Here is a 21,755-nt window from a genome sequence, read left to right as displayed (position 1 = left end):
CGTGTACCCTCGACTCATCAATATGCCGACATCTTCACAAAAAGGTCTACCATCTACTATATTCACATATTTTCGGTCCAACTTGAGCATGATTCTATAGAGGCATTGCTAATGTCATAGCCGAGACATGATGCTCCACAAGCAAACATCATTGCAAATTTCTTGGAGATAATCTTTTGCCATGGTTTCTTAAATGTTCATTACATGACAGCCCACTATCATATTTTAGTCTGGATGCCAAGTATAAATGCCAAGTATAGAGGCGGTGCTAACGATGCCAGTGTGGTTTATCTACTGTGACAAGGGATAATGACTTAGGAGGGTAATAAAGTTTCCCGTTTGTCCATATTAGGTCCTTAACGTATTTTTTGTGTATATTACAACATTAAGGTTGTTATAACCGCTTAGAAATAATCCCCTTTACCGGTTTCTTCATGTTAAAAATACTATTTGTAAACGGTTAGAATAACCTTAATGGTGTAATATGCACAAAAAATACGTAGGAACCTAAAATGGACAAACAGGAAACGTTATTACCCTCCTAAGATTTTTAGTATTTATTTTTATATGTGTATTTCATATAAAGTTGTTGAAATTAAAAAGAATAAAAAGTAGAAAGGTTTGTATTGGATTTTGTAACCACATCATCCAGTTAACCTCTAGCAAAACAAAACATCTAGCAAGGAGCTAGAGAGAAGAACAAATTAAGGCCAAATTGGATTTTGTAACCACATCACGGATAGATGAAAACACAGGAAGGTTCAAATGAAGTCAATGCCCAACCCGACTCCAAATCTGATCAGCAACCGAAACTACAGCAACAAATGCTTCACACTTTCTTGAGAATTATGACACACAGGACACAATAAGGAATCTATCACCACCCCTCTATACATGGAATTAGAAGGAATACAACCATTCTCATGGAGATGATTAATGGATCCTATAATCTTTTGCCAAACACCCCCTTCCAGTTCCTATTCTTGAATCGTCCTAAAAACCACCACCTTCCCCGTGACAAAATTCGACAATTTTAACCCAAAGAGCCCTCTTGTCATTAAGAAACCGCCACTTCCATTTATAAAGAAGGCCGGGGTTAAAAGCATCCAAACTACTAACCCCAAGACCTAGAAGTTTCTTATTTAAAAAGTAAAAAATACTATAGGGGTTTATAGTTTCATACGAAGATAATGACTTAGGAGGGTAATAACGTTTCCCGTTTTTCCATATTAGGTCTCAAACGTATTTTTGTGTGTATTACACCATTAAGGTTGTTATAACTGTTTAAAAATAATCATTTTTATCGGTTTCTTCCTGTTAAAATGACTATTTGTAAACAGTTATAATAACCTTAATGGTGTAATACACACAAAAAACACGTTAAGGACCTAAAATGGACAAGCAGGAAACATTATTACCCTCCTAAGTCATTATCGCACCGTTACAATGTGTGTGGGTTTGGCTATTCTATTCTCCACTAAAGCCTTCACAATCCTATTATGAGAAAATAGCGATAAATACCCCCCTCCCCCTATGGGATAAAAGTAACTTAGCCGACTTGCAATTATACATTTAATTTCCAGCAACATATGTCTTAATTCAACGCACGATAACCAAATATAGGGATAATGACTTGGGAGGGTAATTAGGTTTTCAGTTTGTCCGTATTAGGTCACTAAGGTTTTTTTTGTGCGTATTAGACCATTATGGTTGTTATTACCGTTTAGAAATAGTCCTTTTTACTGGTTAAAAACGGTAAAAATGACTATCTCTAAACGGTAATAACAACCCTATTGGTCTAATACGCACAAAAAAACCTTAGTGACCTAATACGGACAAACTGGAAACCTAATTACCCTAACTCATTAACCCTAATTATTTAGAAAACATGCTTGCTAATCAATGTGATTGACTTGTTTGACTGAAAATAGTTGCTTCCATTTAACTTATCTCACAACCCTTCCAGAACTTCTAAGTCCAAAAACTCATCTGATTGATGATCTTCATTACATAAATATGCAACATTTTATCAATAACTTCTTTTTTGTCATTTAAATGTTTACATGAACACATCCATATATACAAAAAAAATCTCACTTTGATACCTCCCATCAATGTCTATATTTGATAGCAAATGGAAATGTAAAACCAACAGGGACTTGCGGAGAATGCATATTATCAATTATTTTATAAACAACAAAACCACAATATGAACTAAGAAACTGAAGTTGCAAAATGAATCAAAAATCAGCACATAAACAAACACATACAGACTATATATAACATATAAACGGAAGTTTATAAAGCATGAAACTTAATGACAGGAAAAGTAAAAAACTTGAAGGAGACTTTATAGAAAGAAAGATCACCCTTACTTGCCACAAATGGTTGAAGACATCAACAAGAAGATCAATCTGACCATGGAATCCACAAGTTGTGTGATCATGAATTCAGTAGACGAAGGGTTTAATTTTTTTGACCATTTCTCTATTTGTGCGTGTCATCCTTGCGTAGGGGCATATCCTTCCAATTTTATCGGATGTCCCCAAAGAGACGACTATAGATGAAAAGCTCCGCGATATAGAGGAGTAGCAGGTTATATGGGATGACGCGAGTTCTAAACGAACTAGTTTACTGTTGATGGTCATATATTCTCAATGTATTTAAAATTAGGGTTAATGACTTAGAAGGGTAATTAGGTTTTCAGTTTGTCCGTATTAGGTCACTAAGGTTTTTTTTTGTGCGTATTAGACCAATATGGTTGTTATTATCGTTTACAAATAGTCTTTTTTACTGGTTAAAACCGGTAAAAAGACTATTTTTAAACGGTAATAACAACCATAATGGTCTAATACGCACCAAAAAAAAAAAAAAAAAAAAAAAAAAAAAAACCTTAGTGACCTAATACAGACAAACTGAAAACCTAATTACCCTCCCAAGTCATTATCCGCCAAATATATGATCCAAATTAAAAGTCAGTTATCTCAAAAAAATATTATTAACGCTCTATAACCGTAATATACACTAGTTTAATTCTAGATTTTTTTTCTATGGAATATTTATAGTGATTTCAAAGATTAGTAAAATAATATTTGATTTTTTTAGATAATAGGGATGTAGGTATCATTAAGGCCTAGTGTGTAAACGAATCTAAGCTATGTATTTTATGTAAAAAGATTCATGATTTCTTTATTTCAAAAACTCCAATTGTTATTTCAATCTTTGTTCCAATAATAATTTCAACCTTTGACTAATCATATCAATTAAATTCTTCATCACAAACTCAAAGTGGTATCACGAATGACCAATCTTTTATAACTTAACAATAATGAATAAACACATACATATAATCCAATTAAAAGCCTGCAAAATTTCATAATTTTATATGAATATTTTTGTTGATCTATGCACCAATAGAATCCGAGGTCATATGATCATTGCTATAACAAACAAAAACGCATGAAATATTTTATTAAAATTAACTCAATAAAAAGTTTACAAACATTTGGTATTCTAATATACAGATCTGGTTAGGGAGCAAAAAAACAAATCTTTCAAGATCTGAATTAAGCTCGTCTCAATTAATTTACATACCAATCCAATATCGTCAACATTCAACACGACTACCCCCATGCTCATCTACCCACCCAAAAAGAATTAAATTAAAAAGAAAAAAAAAACAAAAAACAAAATTTGGAATCAAATTGAAAGTATTACTGCAAATTCTTGAAATTACTGCAATTTAACAAGGCTTTAGCATTCATCTCTCTCTCGAATCTCCAAATGTAATTCAAACCAACTAACAGCTCAGTTATGGCCGCTTCCGTTTTCTCTTGATCTGCATAAAAAAGCGTTTGTAAAAGAAGAACACCAGTTTTTGGCATTCGATTCTGATGTTCAAAGCTTCTTTCACTTTGCCATTTCATCATATTATGCGCTAATGGCGACAACCACCCCAAGATCTTCCCCAATGCTTCCCTCCATTCGCCTGCTAGAACGGGATCAGTGGCTGTAAACCCAATCCCTTTCAATCGTCTCCTTAATGAAGATCGTATGCTATTAGGCAACATCGAGTAAACATCATCCCTAGCATCGACTCCAATCAATTGAGGAGATCGTATCATCTTCTCTGTCACGATGATTAAATTCGCGTAATGTAAAGCAAGAGCAGCAGATCCTAATGTTGTTGATGATGGTTTTAAGATTTTCGAATTTGTTTCGAAAAATCCGTGTGAGATATGGTTGTTCTCTTGATGTTTTGAGCTTTTGATCAAGGGACCGGAAACGAAGTTGAATGAGTTTGAGGTTTGATCGGAGGGGTAGACGGTGGCGGAGGCGGAGAGGCTGCGGGGGAGAGAAGAAGGGTAGCCATGGTTGATGTTGAAAACGAGTTTGATTCTTGACAGAATCGTGAAGATTGATTTCGAAAGTAATGAAGTTATCGTGTCGAAGCTTCTGTTCCATAACGATTTCTCTTTTAGATGTCTGATTTCTTGCTTCTGCCATTGGAGCTTTTGTTGAAGATCGAGAATCTTCTGTTGCTTCATCGTGTTGGTGAAGGAAACATCCTTTTTGTAATTATTATTACAACACTGTAAGGATTTCTTCAAACTGTTCTCGATAACAGTTAACTCATCGATTTCCCGGTGAAGTGCAGTGGTGGCTGTAACATATCTCTCTATCTTCTTAATCTTGGCCTCCATTTCTTTCCAGCTCATGATCCATCCATGGGGATCACGACCTGTATTCGCGAAACCATCAAACACACTCTCGAAGCTCCGTAAGCTCGAATCTTCACATCGTTTGCTCAGTCTCGAGACTGATTTCGCGACTACTCTCAGATTCTCGACCATCTCCGCACACGCTAACCCGAGAAGAAACACATCGTCGGGTGAGACAATTTTTCGAACACCTTCAAGGCACACCGATTCATTACGAAGACGGGTCATACTCTTATCGGAGAGCATCTGCCACATGTAATTGAGCTTCGGCATGATTCCTGCGATCTCAAAAGCCAAGACTCCGACCCTTGATTTCTTGATCACCGGCTTCCCGTTTGGTGGGAGAGAGTGACCATGGACGGAATCGAAGCTATGTGAGATCGATTTCTTGACCTTGATTAGCCATGTTTCAAGACCCATATCTTGGTTTCGATTTCGTTGGATGGAAGAACAAACAAACAAACAAACAAACAAGCGTGTCTGGATCAAAGATTTGAGCAGTATATAGTGGGGTTTGGTTTTGGTTCTGGTTCTGGTTCGTTGAAGTAATTAATGCAATGGCAGGTTGAATGTTTGAAGGTTTGGTTTGCGTGATCGAATTTAATTCGAGAGAGAAGAGAAAAGGAATTGCAGAGAATATGAAAGATTAAAGATTGAAGGTTTATGGGCTCATGAGAAGTGTGAGGAGATTCATTATATCGCCTGCTTTCAAACCACTGTGTGTCTGTGTGTGTGTGAGAGAGAGACGAAAGGGCACATGCAGTGAGAGTGTCAATTGAAATCTTTTTCAAGTCAAAAGAATCATTTCTGTTTTTCTAAATCAATTATTTAAAAAGTATTATCTATATTCATCGACTCCCTCGTGTTTCTTGGTTGTCATTTTTAGAACTGCATTTATTAAGATCATAAATACTGTAATATTTATGTTGTATTAATTGACAGTGATTTCATTTCTATTGATGAGATTTATTGTAATTTTTAATGTCATTACTGTTTTTAGCAAATAATATATGACAATATTTTTATTGCAGATTATGGCAACGATATCGTGTATTCAATAATTTTCTTTTGTTTTCATGTTAATATCACGAGACATTATTCGTATAGAGACCTAATTTAACAAAATAATGAACAAACGATGTCTTATCTATCAAACGGTTCTAGTTTCATAATGTTGCCAGTAAGATTTAAAATTGCAATGGTTATATAAATTATGATGATGATTTTTCTATATACAAATTACTATTGCAAAATTAGTAGATATCAAAATAAAAGATATAAAAAGTGCATTTGTTTTTGATATAAAGCAAGGATCTCAATAAAATCCGTGCATATAATAAGACTACATGAGAACCTTCGTTTTTCTTTATTTATCTTTTTTTAGCACTCCAAGTCTTTAAAAGGACGTGTCGGCTACCATATAACAACCACATTTATATAAACAAAAATATATTGATATTCCTTTTGTGACCATGAAAAGATATGATAGACGGAGGTAATAGAATAAACGAGTTAAATAACATGTTAAATGTTTGATTTTTACTTTTTTAGTATATGATGAGCCATGAGGTTGAATTCATCCACACACTCCCGTTTCATTTTATTTATTTTATAGTAGTTTAATATCTAAAATACCATTAATACTATTTAATAGTAGAGATATTCATCTAACCACATATGAATATATAAAAATATCATTAACACTATGGATATTCATCCTGAAGTAATAACCACTATGAATATGTGATAAGTATGATAAGGAAGTATTACATGTTAACCTTTATTATTTGTGATTCATGGAATGCCCATTTTTTCCGATAAAATCTAACATTTGCAAACATTTTTACATATATTATGGAACACATCTATCTATCTATTTATATCTACATATATTTATAAAAGAGACATTTTAACTACCATCATATTCATTTGAAACATTTAATTTCTTTATAATAATTAATATAAATTGGTTAATAATGTTAAATTAATGCAAAAATTAATTCTAATCATAAATTAACTAAACTACAATATTAAAATATCATATTCCTCCGTTCCAAAATTATTGTCCACAGACAAAAAAACACACAAATTAAGAAAACATTAATTACCACTAACTTTATACAATAAAATGTCGATTTTGTTCTTACTTTGCATTTAATGTTCCATTAAATGCTTAGTTGGTTAAATAATAATTCGGAAGTATTTTTGTAAAAATATTACTTTTTAGAAGTTGACGATTATTTTGGGACAAACCAAAAAGGGTAGATGAACTATAATTTTAGGACAGAGAGAGTATTTTACTTCTATTTATAAAATTATGACTTTAACTTTTTAACATATTATAGTTAACTTATTAGTTTAAATATGTTGTTGTATATGAGCAATTATTATTCTAAAGTCACAACTTTTGTATAATTTATGATTTTATGCAAAATAGTTAAATTATTAATTTTAATATATTGTCAAACAGTTAATTTAAATCAAAAATTAACTTAAACTTGAAAAAAATCGAGAGACTTTTTTATAAATAGCTAAAAGTTATAAATTATAGTGTTAAATCTAATTTGTAATCCTAAATTAACAAAAAAGCTATGAAACTATTTTTTATATCATCAACAATTTTCAAATAAGTAGCTTAAAAATAATTTACAATAAGAATAGTTAAAAATAATATTATATAATAAATTAAAATGTCATCTTTAAAACAAAAACAATGTTTATTATTTTAAATAGCATCAAATAAATTTTCAAAAAATTAAAATTTTGAAATCAAATTAAAATAATTATCAGTTTTCAAATACGTTATTTTAAATAACATACAACAACAATAGTTAAAAATAACATTAGATGCAAAAATTATATTATTAGCTTTAAAAACAAAAACAATGTTTGATGTTATGAATAATTACAATGATAGAAATTATATTCTTAAGCAAATAAACTTTTTAAAGTTAATTAATCATAACAACAACTATAAATATCATTAAATCATATATTATATTTAATTATGTTCATAAGTAAACCACATGTAGAGACCATTGAAACAACTGGAATTATAGAACTTTAAAAGATGTTTGTATTATCATATAAATCAAAACAAACAATGTTTATACCAATTTATTATAAGATTTATTATATAAGAGCTAATAACAACTTCATTGATATATTTATAAAACATATATTTGTAAAGATTTTAAATATATATTATTGTATTCTACAAAATGTGTGGGTATTTGCCTAGTATATTTATAAATGAGACATTTTTTCTTGCACCATATGCATTTGAACCCACCAAAACTTTTCATTTTCCACATAATTAATAACAATCATTCTAAAATTTTATAATTTATACATACTTAATGGTATTTTATGAAACAAATTGATTAAATCATGTTCGTTTTTTTAACTTATATATATTTAATGATATTTCACAATCATTACACTCTCAAGGTTTCTTCATAACATCTTTTTACCTATATGTATGCATAATTTCATTTCCTTACAGAGAATACCAATGGATATATTGGCGCTAAAATTTTTGGATTCTTTTGTAATAAGGTTTGTTATTGATTTAATATATGTAGTCTTTTTATTCTTATTATTAATCTTTTTCTCACTTTTGATGAAGTTTTTGTATTTTATTTGTGTGTTTTCATTGGTTATTTCTCACATCTCCAATGAAACCAAAATCTAGAATGGTAATATATTTCAACCATATATCCCTCTACATACAAAAAAAATTACTTTCAAATAATAATTAGGATTCTAATTATTATTTCTTCCAATTGAGTAGAATGACAAGATTGCTCCCTCTCATAACATATTTTATTAAGCTCGTGGGCTTAATATTCTTTTTCACATGAATAAATATGTTATATGTTTAAAATGTGATGATTGTTTATTTAATTACTTTTAATTAAAAAAGTTTTAGGACTATATTAATTAATTAATTAAAATACGTGACTTGGGTGGTTTAATATTTTTACTCAAATAAGTATTTACATAAGCTTCACTCTATATAGTATATATGATATATGATATATTCACATGATTCGATGTACGCTATTCACATGATTCGATGTACGCGAATGCAAAGCTTGACCAACTTAGTGGCTGTCAAAATATAATAACCAAGATGATATTAAACAAGTTGATAAGATTACGTGAGTAAGAGAAGACGAATGTAACAAATTGAATTTAGTGTGCTATTTGAGTAACGAGACCGAATTGGTTCAAACTGGAACCGAATAACCAAAAAGTTGATTAACGGAATTAATATGGTTCGGTTAAGTGACAAACATCAAACCGATAACCTGGAATCCAACTTACTTGCATGACTATCATGCCTAGATGACATGAAGTATATTCGGTTGTGTGATATTCTATAGGTAAATTGATTTTATTACTGACATTTGTCTGTATGTAAACGTGTAATTAAGTATTTTTTTTTTCAAAGTAAACTGTTTTTATATATAGATTGTAAAATTTTATTTATGTAGGTGAATGGAAGAAATTATTTATTGATGTATTTGATGAGGAAAAAATGATAGATCAAACTACTATTGTTAGAGAACAACACCATGTTTGGATGTATATCATTAATATAATATAATTCTAAGATAACTATATAAATTGATTAATTATCATAGTAAATAATACAATACATCAAAAGTTAATGAATACTATCTAAGAATAAACGATCTTGAGATGAGTTAGTTAAAATATGTATCTATCTTATTCTATATTTAAAGTAATTACAATGTAAAAAAAAATATTATTTCAAAGTCAATGATACCGACAGAACTATTTTTAATAACATATATTAATTGTAGTATAATATATTGCGCAACGCGCTAATATTCGTCCAGTTACACATATTTCATACATTTTCAAACCGAAACATATTTGTCAAAAAAAAAAAAATTGGACATAAGGCATCTTCAAGATTTGAATAATGTACGGTTTCAAACACCTTCAATATGATAAGATGTTTTCGAAAATATACCATATTTGTAATTTTGAACACGTTATATATATTTTGAATTTCATATAAACATACGATAAATTTTGAACATGTTATTACGAAATATGTTGATTTGGTTTAAATTAGGGATGGCAAACATTCGTGCAACAGAGAGATATATGAATTTATGTTAATAATATATTGGAATGAGTAATGTAATGGAGATAATTGACAATAGTGACTTGAGACAACTTATGGGTGTTGCTACTTGTTTGATTCCTATAGTGACACATTCAGGGGAAGATGTAGGATTTCGTAGTAAGGGAGGCACGAGAAATTTAAATAGTGACATGATATTAGAAAGAACAAAAAATCAAAAAATTTTCACTGCAAATATTAGACAGTGTTGGTGCCACTACGAGCACCATAACAAAACCACCCCTGGACACACTTTTGTTGTTAATGATGTTTAAAATCATATATATATATATATATATATATATATATATATATATATATATATATATATATATATATATATATATATATATATATATATATATATATATATATATATACTAGGTGTGAAACCCGTGTATTTAGGGATGAGCAAAAGGCCCGAACCGGCCGGAACCGGCCCGAACCGGACCGGACCGGGGAACCGGCTTCGGCCAAAATCAAGAACCGAACCGGCCCGGCGGTTCTACCGGTTTCGGTTCTACCGGTTCCCGGTTCCTACCGGTTCTTGTCGTGTCTTCAAATGTTGGAACCGCTCCTTGAAAAATAGCATCATACGGTTCCGGTTTTTGCCGGTTCTACCGGTTTTTGCCGGTTCTACCGGTTCCGATTAAATCGGTTCCGGTTCCTACCGGTTCCCGGTTCCAAAAATCCACAAAAATAACGTCCCGGTCCCGGCCCGACCGGTTCCATCGGGTTCCGGTTCCGGTGCCGGTTCCGGTTCTGGTACCGGTTCCGGCCGGTTCCCCGGTCCATATGCTCATCCCTACGTGTATTACACGGGTTTCTTAAAAAAATGTTTTGATAACCACAAAGACCATGTTCATAAAAAAAAAAAAAAAAAAAAAGTAATCATTGAGTTTGTGACCTTTTGGTAAACCGCATGGACTACTTATGTAATTTAGTCCTAATTAATCTATATTAATAAAATTAATTAATCTGAATTCAGAAATGGAATGTATTATCTACCTTAATATACATATACATTAATTAATATATTAATAGAAAGAGGAATTCAAAAATATAAAGTTATTATGTATATTAATTAATAGAGTAAATTACTGAAATCGTCCCTATGGTTTGGTAAAAATTGCATGTTTGGTCCCTAACGTTTTTTTTGCACTCGGATCGTCCCTGTAGTTTGATTTTGTTGCGTTTCTCGTCTCTATGGTTTGGTCAAAATTGCACGTTTGGTCCCAAACATTTTGTACGTAAGAGACAAAAAACACAACAAAATCAAACCACAGGGACGATTCGAGTGCAAAAAATAAAATTAGGGACCAAACGTGCAACTTTAACCAAACCATAGGGACGATTTCCGTAATTTACTCATTAATATATTTATAAAATTAATTAATATGAGGTGACATTTAATAGGTGAGATTTGGATAAAAAAAAAAAAAAACTATAAAAATGACAAGTGGATATTAAATAATTCAAAAAAATTTAGAAAATGACAAGTGTCAAAATGAAGTAGAAGATGACATATGGCAAAACCATTCTTATTTATTAGGGTGTGTGTATATATATATATATATATATATATATATATAGACACACACACACACACACACATACACACAAAATAGATCGGTTACTGAGATAGGGTTTAGCGGTAATCGCTCATTGGATGATCGTTCCAGTGGAAATGGATTCACTGTCGAAAGCAAATCATTGATGTAACACTGTAAATTTTCAAACAAATTTTTCATTTTAAAATCATATAATTCTCATAACACATTTCACAAAAATCTCATTTATTTAATTTATAGAACGCAACTCTATAATTGTTTGATTAATAATTCAGGATACTCAAAACATAACTCTTTCTCTGGTGTGTACAATCAAGTCGGTGTCTTCCCCCGATCCTGAGGAAAAACTTGAAACACATATCACATAACACGGTCAGCACGAAGCTTAGTGAGTTCCCCAAAATACCATACATGTCTCAATAGCCTCTCATGGCTATACTCAGATAAGACCCTCCGGTCAATGTATCTCAGTGGGACCCTCTGGTCCTAACTCAATAAGCTCATAATAATAATACTCAGCATAAATCACAAATACATAATCCAGAATATCACAATACACAAGTAAGCACATAAGACATCTTGATCACACAAAGATACCACTCATGGGAAGTATAATGAGAAGACTCACCTCGGATGATAAACAATCCCTAAAAACGCTGCTGATGCGCACCGACCTTTATCTCTGAGTTAAACCCACAATTAACCCAATTAGGAACTAAGTCCAAACTCTTACTCATTAGGTCTAAAGGTAGTCTACTAACTAGCCCATCAATAACCTAAAACCCATTGGGCCCACCAAGGCCCAATAATAAATGGGCTCCCCCGAGGCCCAACTCTCAAATCTAAATGGAAAGCCCAACTCAAGGGCCCAAATGAGACTTAGCCCAAAAGTCCACAGTGAGGTTATACGGGGCGTACCCCCCTTGGTACGCTTAGCGTACTCACGAATCCAGATTGGCCATCGGGGACACTTGGTCAGTACGCGGGGTGTACTGGGATTACGCTCAGCGTACGTCCCAGCTTCACTCTTCCTACTCATTTGGTCTTAATCAGTTAAGACCTTGGATCATATCGTAGATATGGACTCTCTAATAGCTCTTACTCCATAAAGTCGGTGACTTTAAGCCTTTGCATGGCTGATAAGGTCACAAACACACAAAACTCTCGCTCTCTTATCTCAAAATGCTCATATCTCATGCATGGCTTGATTCCAACGTCCAAGTCTTGATTTTTATGACACTACACCACTGAATACACTCAAAGGGGTTGATCATACTCTCTGAAGCTCAATATCTCATAAGGTCTCCAACTTTTGGGATAAAAACCCTAAAGTACTCTACTCTGATGCACAAATCAAAAGAGTAAGAGAGTTTGAAGCTTTATACCTCTATATGAAGCTCCCAACACAAATATGCTCGGATCCAAGGGCCTGGACTCTGACTCCTTCTTCTCCAAAGATTCTTCTTCACTCCAAGAACACACAAAAATCACTCGAAGGCCCTTAAATGCACTCACACGCTCTATAAACGAAGTTTTAGGGTTTAAAAGGGTTTGTTGACTAAGGATGTGGCCCGGAATGAGGCCATCTCATTCTTTATATAGGGACACCCCTCATTTAGGGTTTTCATTATGTGTCTAGTACGCCCAGCGTACCCTTTGGTACGCCCAACATACTAGGTGGCTCCGCTTAAAAGTCACGCACATGAGTACGCTAAGCGTACACACACGTACGCACAGCATACTCAGCTGCCACATTTCTCTAATAAGGGACATATCCTGCCAAAACTTCAAACTTCCATAGCTTCCTCGATATAACTCCGTTTCCAATAAACCTCATATCCACGGAAAGGTGACGAGATGCCCTATGCTTCTAGCAACTCGTTGCAACCCCGAGGCTTCCTCATGCCCAGGTTACAGCCCACGAACCCTAATCACTGACGATCTGAAACATGATGTTACAATTGATTTATTGGAAGATACATGTATAAGAAGGTAGTGTCAATGCATTCTCGTTTACCTTGTGGTCATGTGAGCATGGCTTTTATTTTCTTAGGTAAAACATATTGTCACTCTTGGATTGCACATTAGTTCTTCGCGAAGCATTATAAGACTGCACACCATGATGTGGTGCATCCTTTACCACCTAATCTCATGTGGAAGAGTTCGATAGGGTAATAATTTTTAGACCACCATTGAAGGAAAAACAAGATGTTGGTCGCCCTAACCCCCTCCCCCTCATGCGCTCGCGCACGCGAGCGTTCGAAGGAGAGGGTCTAATATTTAAAAGATGCAGTATATGCCAACAATTGGGTCACACCCACCTCAATTGTTTAAATCGTGTACTAATCGAACCATCAAATTCGGGAGTCTCAAATAAGGGTAATGTTGTAGGTAGAATTCACAAACTCAAAACCATGACTATCATCCTACGTTTGACAATTGAACGTTATAATCTTTTACTAAGTTATTTATCGAATTGTTTTTTGTATTAAATCAAATGGTGTTTTCAATATCATTAATTAACTAGTTCAATTATTTACCACCTTCTACAAACATCTACAACATAATTTCTTCATATAAGAAATAAAAAAGAGGGCTTACGCGAGAACATCAAGACAATTTACAAAAATTCATTTAACATTAGGGAATTACACTAATCAAATTGACTAATGTAATTGAACTTAAGTCTATTTCTAATCCAACTGAAAGTATAAGTGTTACTTTCATATGTCGTAAGCATAGAAGTTGGCCTTTCGTTCCTAAAGACAATAGATCTGTGTGTTTCCCAATTAGTCATAAGGTGTGTATGCTAAGGACAAACTTAACTTTCGAATCCTGTTATTGTCATCATTCGAATGTAACAAATCCATTAGCTCACCAAAAGAACTAAGTTATCATATTAACCACCGATTGGAGGTAACAATTGAACTGTCGTTTATAATTTTGCTAACTTTTTAACCACCGATTAGAGGTTAATGGTTGATAAATATAAGGTCGAACTTGTGCATATGCTTATTTTTTATTCACATGGTTTTATGTATTTGCTATTATGTTTTTTTGGTATACTTGTTGGTATGACTAATGATATACATGTACTTTGCTATTAGTCTTAGTTAGATACACATATATACATAGATTCAAATAGGGGCACTTCTTCCATCTTGATGAATAAAAAAACAAGATAGCGCCAACTTGTCTCAACATCTTCTCAATTGACTAGTTTATCCATAAAAAATGTTATTTTAGAAAAGAGAGGACCACGACACCAACCACTTCTAGGTTATCGAAGCAAAGATGTATTCCTCCATAACACGACAAAAGGGACAAAAAGTGGACGAGCCGAGATATACCACGAATAATCGGATTCGAAAAATGGGGTGGATCCGAGATATGCCAAAAAAAAACAATTAATTTCTAACAAGATGCAACCCACCCATTGGAAAGAGTCAAGTATCCCATCCATGCTCTTCTTAATCACCAGATCCCTTAGAGTTTTGACCGTGAACACCCCATTGCCATCATATTTCCCTCTCCACCTGTCTCGTCCGACCGAAAACATGAAAACATTCAAGCTATTGACCAAGACCGACAACTGTTCAGATTTACAACCTCTTTTTGGTTGTCTCGTCCGCTCCATACTATATTGAACCACCAAATTATCCCTTATTTTGACTCTATCGTGTTATGAAACAAACCAATAGCACACAAGGAAACCGAAAAATAACATTGATAATTATATGTCGATTAATTGTGATAAATAAATCCAATTATTATTAAAATTACCAAGTTTCGTCCAGAAATCAAATTAATCATTCTCGATCAGATCTGATTATAAGAAAAGAGTAGAAGCCTACTGTCCTATAGTTGGGCGAAATTAAAAACAATATTATAATGTAAAACCGATATGTTGACGGCTGATCTTGATCAAGGAATAACTTCAGGGATCGAACTCTTGTCCTTAAAGGTTTTTACTTCGCTTTTATTGGTTGTAAGCAACATAGTAAAACCCCAGGATTTAATATAGAATTATCGAGTTTCCAACAACAATGGAAAACGATAAATGCAAAGTGAATACTGAAAAACTGAGAAGAAATCGTAGAGAGAAGGAGGGAGCTTTTAACTTTCGTCACTATGAACCTATAAATAGTATTTATCAGTAATTCCATGTCGTTATACTTATTGATCACTTATGTGAGAGGTGTCTAGAATGGTCATGTTGGCTTGGTTGTTGGATTTTAGAAAAGATATTATGCCAAAATGATCCTGACTCCCAACCGTCCTGTTTGGTTGATCCTTACTTGATAGATCTTTATGTAAACATTGGGATTAGTGAGGATCTTGGTTATTCTTAGTCTCCAGGAACATTAGACTAAAACTCTGTAGTAATTATACATAGGTCACGTCAAGGAATATCTGAGGTGTTAGACGAAGCTTTGCCCAGATCACTAGTTACCCATTTTATCAAGTGAGAGCATAGTTACTTTCATCTTACACGTAGATATAAGGTATTTAAGATAATCTACTCTAATAAATGAAGGTTTTTTTTGCCACTTGTCACACTCTCATTCAATTTGCCAAACGTCATTTTGTGGTTATTTTGAATTAATTTTTTTTCCACATGTCATTTTATTAGTTTTTCTATTTTATTAAATTTCACATGATATTTTAATGTAATAATTGCAATAAATGTAATAATAAATAGATATCAATTTCATTAATCAACTTACCTTCTAATTTCTAAATTTCTAAATTTCTAAAATTAAAGCTCATTAGTTTCTTTTGTTTATTTAATTAAATTATTTGTTTAAATTTAAAAGATAAAAAACATTTCTATTATAATAATTCATTATTTTTTTATTGTTTTATAAATTCAAAATTCTCAAATATTTTGATATTTATATTTAACTTTTTTTTTAATTCACCAATGTAATACATGGGTCTCACAACTAGGTACATATTATATGTGCCTATTATATGTTCCTGATATCTATGCTAGATGAACAATTTATACATGTTTTACACAATCTTAAATTGTATATGTATTTTATTACATATAAATATGTTGGGTAAAGATGGGTAGAAATAAGATGACATAGATGATGAGAGATGAAAGATGATATAGATGATTAGAGGCCTTGACTTTAAAGATAATCTAATTGTCTAACGGAGTATAGGTAATGACCATAAACTATTCTAGACAGTCCAATGGAACGCTAGCATGCTCGCAACCTATAAGTGTTTTTGAACTTAGTGTTCACCATATGTACTCCTTCCCCCCATGGCTGATTTAATGATATATATATATATATATATATATATATATATATATATATATATATATATATATATATATATATATATATATATATATATATATATATATATATATATATATGGACTCCCGAAGCATTATTGTCTATCCTGAAGATGATCCTTAGGATATGTCCCTTGAAATTAGATTTCGGGACAGAGAGTGAGGATAGCAGGAAGGAGTAATCGGTTTGATGATTTGATAATAATAAATAAAGATTTAATTATTGTGGGTTGAAAACCCTATGTGCTCACCAGGCCCCCAAGACTGACCCACTCAGTTTCTTATATTACAGGTAATGACACAAGAGCACCAATGTGATGATATGATGAGATATTTATGGATGCCTATAGGCCAATAGGTTACACTAACTAGTATAAGGCCTGTATTATTTCGTTTATGCTTATGTACTGTATCGACAATGAATTCCCAAGGTTTATAATATAAATAAAATATGTTTCTTCGGAAATGTTTTGATAATATCATTATCATGTTTTTGGGAACAAATTCCATAATATTATTCTCTTAAGGATACTCTAATTTCAAAATAAACATAAATAAATCGGTTTTTTCTGTTCGTGAAATTGGGGATGTCATAGGGGCCCACATGAGCCGGCCCTGGAAACCCTAGCGCAACGACTTGATCTCCAAGCAAGACGTTTTCTGGGCCTTCCATAATATTCTAACTTGACCTCCACAAAGTCAACGACGGTCAACCATCTGATTGGATCGGTCAAACCAATTTGACGCGAACTTGATGAAAATAAAAGCTCCTTGGCTCCCAACGACCATGCGAAGTGCCAAGTGCGCCTAAATCGCGCCATCGGCTAGTGCTAGGCTAGGCGCGCACGTAGGCTTGGCCCATTCCTTTGATCCACTAAATCCTTTGAAGGCCTATCAATAGAAATGGTATATAAAGCCACTAAAGGGTTCTTTCCCCACCAATATGGGAAGAGGAAACTTGCTAACCTGCAAGATTACCTCCGTAATTTCCAACAATCCCCCACCAAGTTGGAAAGTTTCCTTTCACTCAGACATATGATGTCATGTAGGTGTCATGAAGATTAAACCCTAGTTTAATGAGTACAAACAAGAAGATACCAAATCAAGGGCATCCTTATATGTTTAAACCATGAACCTTGTGACCTCTCTGGTTTACCCCCACACATCACATGTCGTCTTTGCGTTCTACCTGAGCGCTAATCTTTGTATAGATTTTACAAATATAACTCGAGAGTGTCGTTGGGTATTGTGAAGCTCGTGTGGGATTTACATGTCAAATGTCTTATTCCCTTTGATGTGATGTGTAAACAAGTGGGAAATAGCGCTAATGCTAATTTTTGGTCGGACGTTTGGTGCGGAGATATTATCCTTAGAGCTTGGTTTCCTTTCCTGTATGTTATTGCATATAATAAGGATGCGTTCGTTAGTGATTATTGGGACGGATAGGCTTAGACTTTTCATTGGATTCGAAATATTAATGATATGGTGCTTAGTGATCATTTAGATGAATTAGAACAAGTGATACATTTGTGGAAAAGAAGGCTAGAATTAGATTGGATAACTTGAATATCCCTTCAAGTGGTATGGTCATTAGGTGGAATTCTTTTCTTACTATTAAAATTAACATTTTTGTTTGGAGAATGCTTTTGGATAGGCTTCCTACGAGATGTAACTTGCATAGAAGAGGGGTTGATCTTGATTCATTCCTTTGCCCGTGTTGTGAAGTGGAACAAGATGAGGGGAATCATTTGTTTTCGAGTGTAACATTGTGTGTCTTCTTTGGCTTAAAATTGCTAAGTGGGTGGATAAGTTGATTCCTACTTTTCGTGAAGTGACGAATTTTATTATATGTATTAATGATATTCTAACAGTTCGGTTCCAAAGGGTGATCATGGAATCGATTTGTGCTACCCTCGTTTGGGTTTATGGACGTGTCGGAACGACCTTGTTTTTGGCAACAAGAAGTACAAGAAAGAGTTTATGTTTGATTTTCTCGTTTTTTTTCTTATAATTGATATTGTAATATGAATAGTAAAGCTAGGAAGAATAGGAATGAATGAATGTTTAATCCTCTCATAAGCTGATTTGTTCTTGTTTGTTAGCTCTTTGCTAGCCTTTTTAATACATTTAGTTGTTGAAAAAATGGATAAGAAGGTAAATCTGAATTTTGTTGATTGATTTCAAGATCCTAAACTTGATCTCCTATATATAATTTCTTTTTCTAGCGGTTTGCTAGTTTAAATAAAATGCTAATGTTCATAAAAAAAATCTGGTAGTTCTACTCATTACTTAACGCATGACAATTTTGGTTATATTTTCTTTTGGGAGCATCTTCAATCACAATTTATTTCTACACTCTATAGTCTATTTTTAAAATATAAAATATTGTTTAGACCGATTCATCTTTAACCTAACTTTAAAATCTATTTTATATTTTATTTTTAAAGTGTAAAAACAAAATGTGTAATAGATTCTCTTTAGAGCATCTTCAATCACAATTTATTTCTACACTATATAGTCTATTTTTAAAGTATAAAATCACAATTTATTTCTACACTCTATAGTCTATTTTTATAGTATAAAATATTGTTTAGAGTTAATTGATCTTTAACCCCACTTTAAAATCTATTTTACATTTTATTTTTAAAGTGTAAAAACAAAATGTGTGATAAATGATATAATTTATACTCAAAATTTAGAGTTGCACTATTTATTTATCTATTTATAGAATATGAATAAAATTAGAGCTTTTATTTTATTTTACATTCTATAAATAAAATGTAGTAAAAAATTAAATTAAATCGGAGATACTCTAATGGACAAATCAATAAAGTTCTAAAGGTTAAAAAAGTCACCTAAAATGTAACCGTGCAACATCGTAAATCACTTAATTAAATATCTTTTATTATTCTAACAATAATATTTTTCTAATCATAATAAATACATTAACTATTTATCAAATTTAAATATATTTATAGGTCAACCTAACTTGACTTGAGTCACATTAGAAATTATGCATTTTAGTCCATGCTCATTTACCACTTCGACTTGAAAGGCAATTTTCTTTTCTGAGATAGATGTATAGAGACAAGTGAGTAAAAGTACAAGGTAGTAAAGTGTAAGAGTCCCTTTTATTACATAGTGGATGGAGTGGGAAGAGTGTGGCAGTGTGCGTAGGGATCATCATTTACCAATGGAATTAAAAAGATGGGGTTACTTAACACAGACAAAATAATTGAGGCCTGTCTGTAAATAATTAAAGTTAAGGGGGCTATTAAGTTCAGGGTACCCTCTAATGATAAAATCTTAAATGTTTACATTAATCTTTTACCACTTGTCCAGAATTGCCCCCGAATTCATAGGCAACATGTTGGTAAATTGGAAGACAACTCTCACATTGCATTCTCCATACTTTTATAGCTTTTTCTTATCACTTGTGTAATACACGTGACCACACAAATGGATACGTGGAAATACAAGCATAAACCTTGAAGTATTATTGTTGCTTTGTGGATTTTTGAATATTTGTGGAAGCATTTGGATAATAATGTTTATTATAAAGGATATTGGTTTTATTTCAGATGTAAATAAATATAATATTTGATATGGTATACATCAGTAATAGTTTTTCTATACATATTAATATTGAGGTTATAGGAAACATTTGCTCGTGAAAGTTGTTTTGTAAATCAATAACAGTGAGCCTCTGCATGGGAGTCGTAGTGGAATTTCATACATGAGGTTTATGGTTCAAACTCCGACATATCCAAAATATTATTAGTGTTCTGCGATTGACCTGTCATATGGGTTTTGAATTAAATTAACGTAGACAACTCAGATGGTGCAGTTTACCATTATTTTAAATCTATAACAAAGTAAAATATTATCATATTTATGATAAAAATGACTATGAATTTCATTGAAGAGAAAATATAATAGATGCTATAGTTATAATGTGATAAGAATTTTCTGATTATATGTGTTTTTTTTTTGGAATGGTAAATTTAACATATTCTTATTAAACTTTGAATTAAATTAATATGAATAGTTTAGATGGTTAATAGTTTTCTGATTATATGTTTTTTTTTTAACATTAAATTTAACCTACTTCTATCTAGAGATGCACAAAACCCGAACCCGATCCGATCCGATCCGGATCCGAATCCGATCCGGTTTCGCTTACTTCATCAAAAATCCGATCCGGTCAAAATCCGATCCGAATCCGGTCAAAATCCGATCCGGTTCCAACCAAAATCCGAATCCGATTCTAATCCGATTTGAAACCGGTTTAAACCGATTTTAGTGGGTTTTAATCGGATTTTGGGGCGGATTTGGATCCGGTTTTTAGCGAATCCGATTTACGATCCGGTATCAAATCCGATTTGGAATATAGGATTAGGATCCGATTGAAAATCAGGTTTTAAATCCGATCCGATCCGGTTTGGTCAAAACCGGTTTTGACCCAATCCGGTTTCGGATTGGATCCGGTTTTGAATAGTGAAACCGGTTTTTGTGTGCATCTCTACGTTCTATCAAATTACTCTTAATAACACATATGTTCTGAATGTGACTTGAACTCTCAACCTTGAAAAGAGAAGACAACACTATGTATGGTATCGTTGCGCTAAAAGCTCTTTGGTGATTATGCATGTTATCTATTAGTGTTCAATAAAGATGAATTTTATTGATTAGAAAAAATATAAAAGGTGGTATAGTTATAATGTTATAATAATTTTCAATTATATGTTAATTCTGATACTTTTATATCGTGAATATACATGTCACTTGTTAGTTTTCAATAAAGAAGAAATGACATGCCATAATATATATTAAAAAGAATGGGTTTTATTGTTTTAATAAGCTACAAGGGATGTTTCATTATACATGCAATAAACTTTTCTTCTTGATAAATATGAATGTTTTTTCCTTTTATCTTTGTAATTCCATACACATGTTTTTAAACTATATATATTTTTTTATCAAACAAT

The 21,755-nt window shown here is 32.4% G+C and overlaps 1 protein-coding gene and 1 pseudogene across 1 annotated transcript; both read right to left on the bottom strand.

The window, feature by feature from the left end:
- Nucleotides 1-2,468: 2,468 nt before the first annotated feature.
- Nucleotides 2,469-2,555, bottom strand: LOC111903299 (U6 spliceosomal RNA; annotated as a pseudogene).
- An 888-nt stretch (nucleotides 2,556-3,443) lies between these two features.
- LOC111903257 (protein PSK SIMULATOR 1) lies at nucleotides 3,444-5,525 on the bottom strand. The gene has a single exon (XM_023899040.3). The coding sequence runs from the start codon at nucleotides 5,139-5,141 to the stop codon at nucleotides 3,714-3,716; it is 1,428 nt and encodes a 475-aa protein (XP_023754808.1). The 5' UTR covers nucleotides 5,142-5,525; the 3' UTR covers nucleotides 3,444-3,713.
- Nucleotides 5,526-21,755: the final 16,230 nt, after the last annotated feature.

The sequence above is a fragment of the Lactuca sativa genome, chromosome 2, assembly GCF_002870075.4.
Source record: "Lactuca sativa cultivar Salinas chromosome 2, Lsat_Salinas_v11, whole genome shotgun sequence".
Lineage (NCBI taxonomy): Eukaryota > Viridiplantae > Streptophyta > Magnoliopsida > Asterales > Asteraceae > Lactuca > Lactuca sativa.
Note: the sequence above shows the minus strand (reverse complement) of the source record. Positions and strands in the feature narration are given on the sequence as shown.

Coding starts and splice junctions, on each gene's coding strand:
- LOC111903257 (XM_023899040.3), bottom strand. CDS start 5,141: ATGGGTCTTGAAACATGGCTAATCAAGGTCAAGAAATCGATCTCACAT.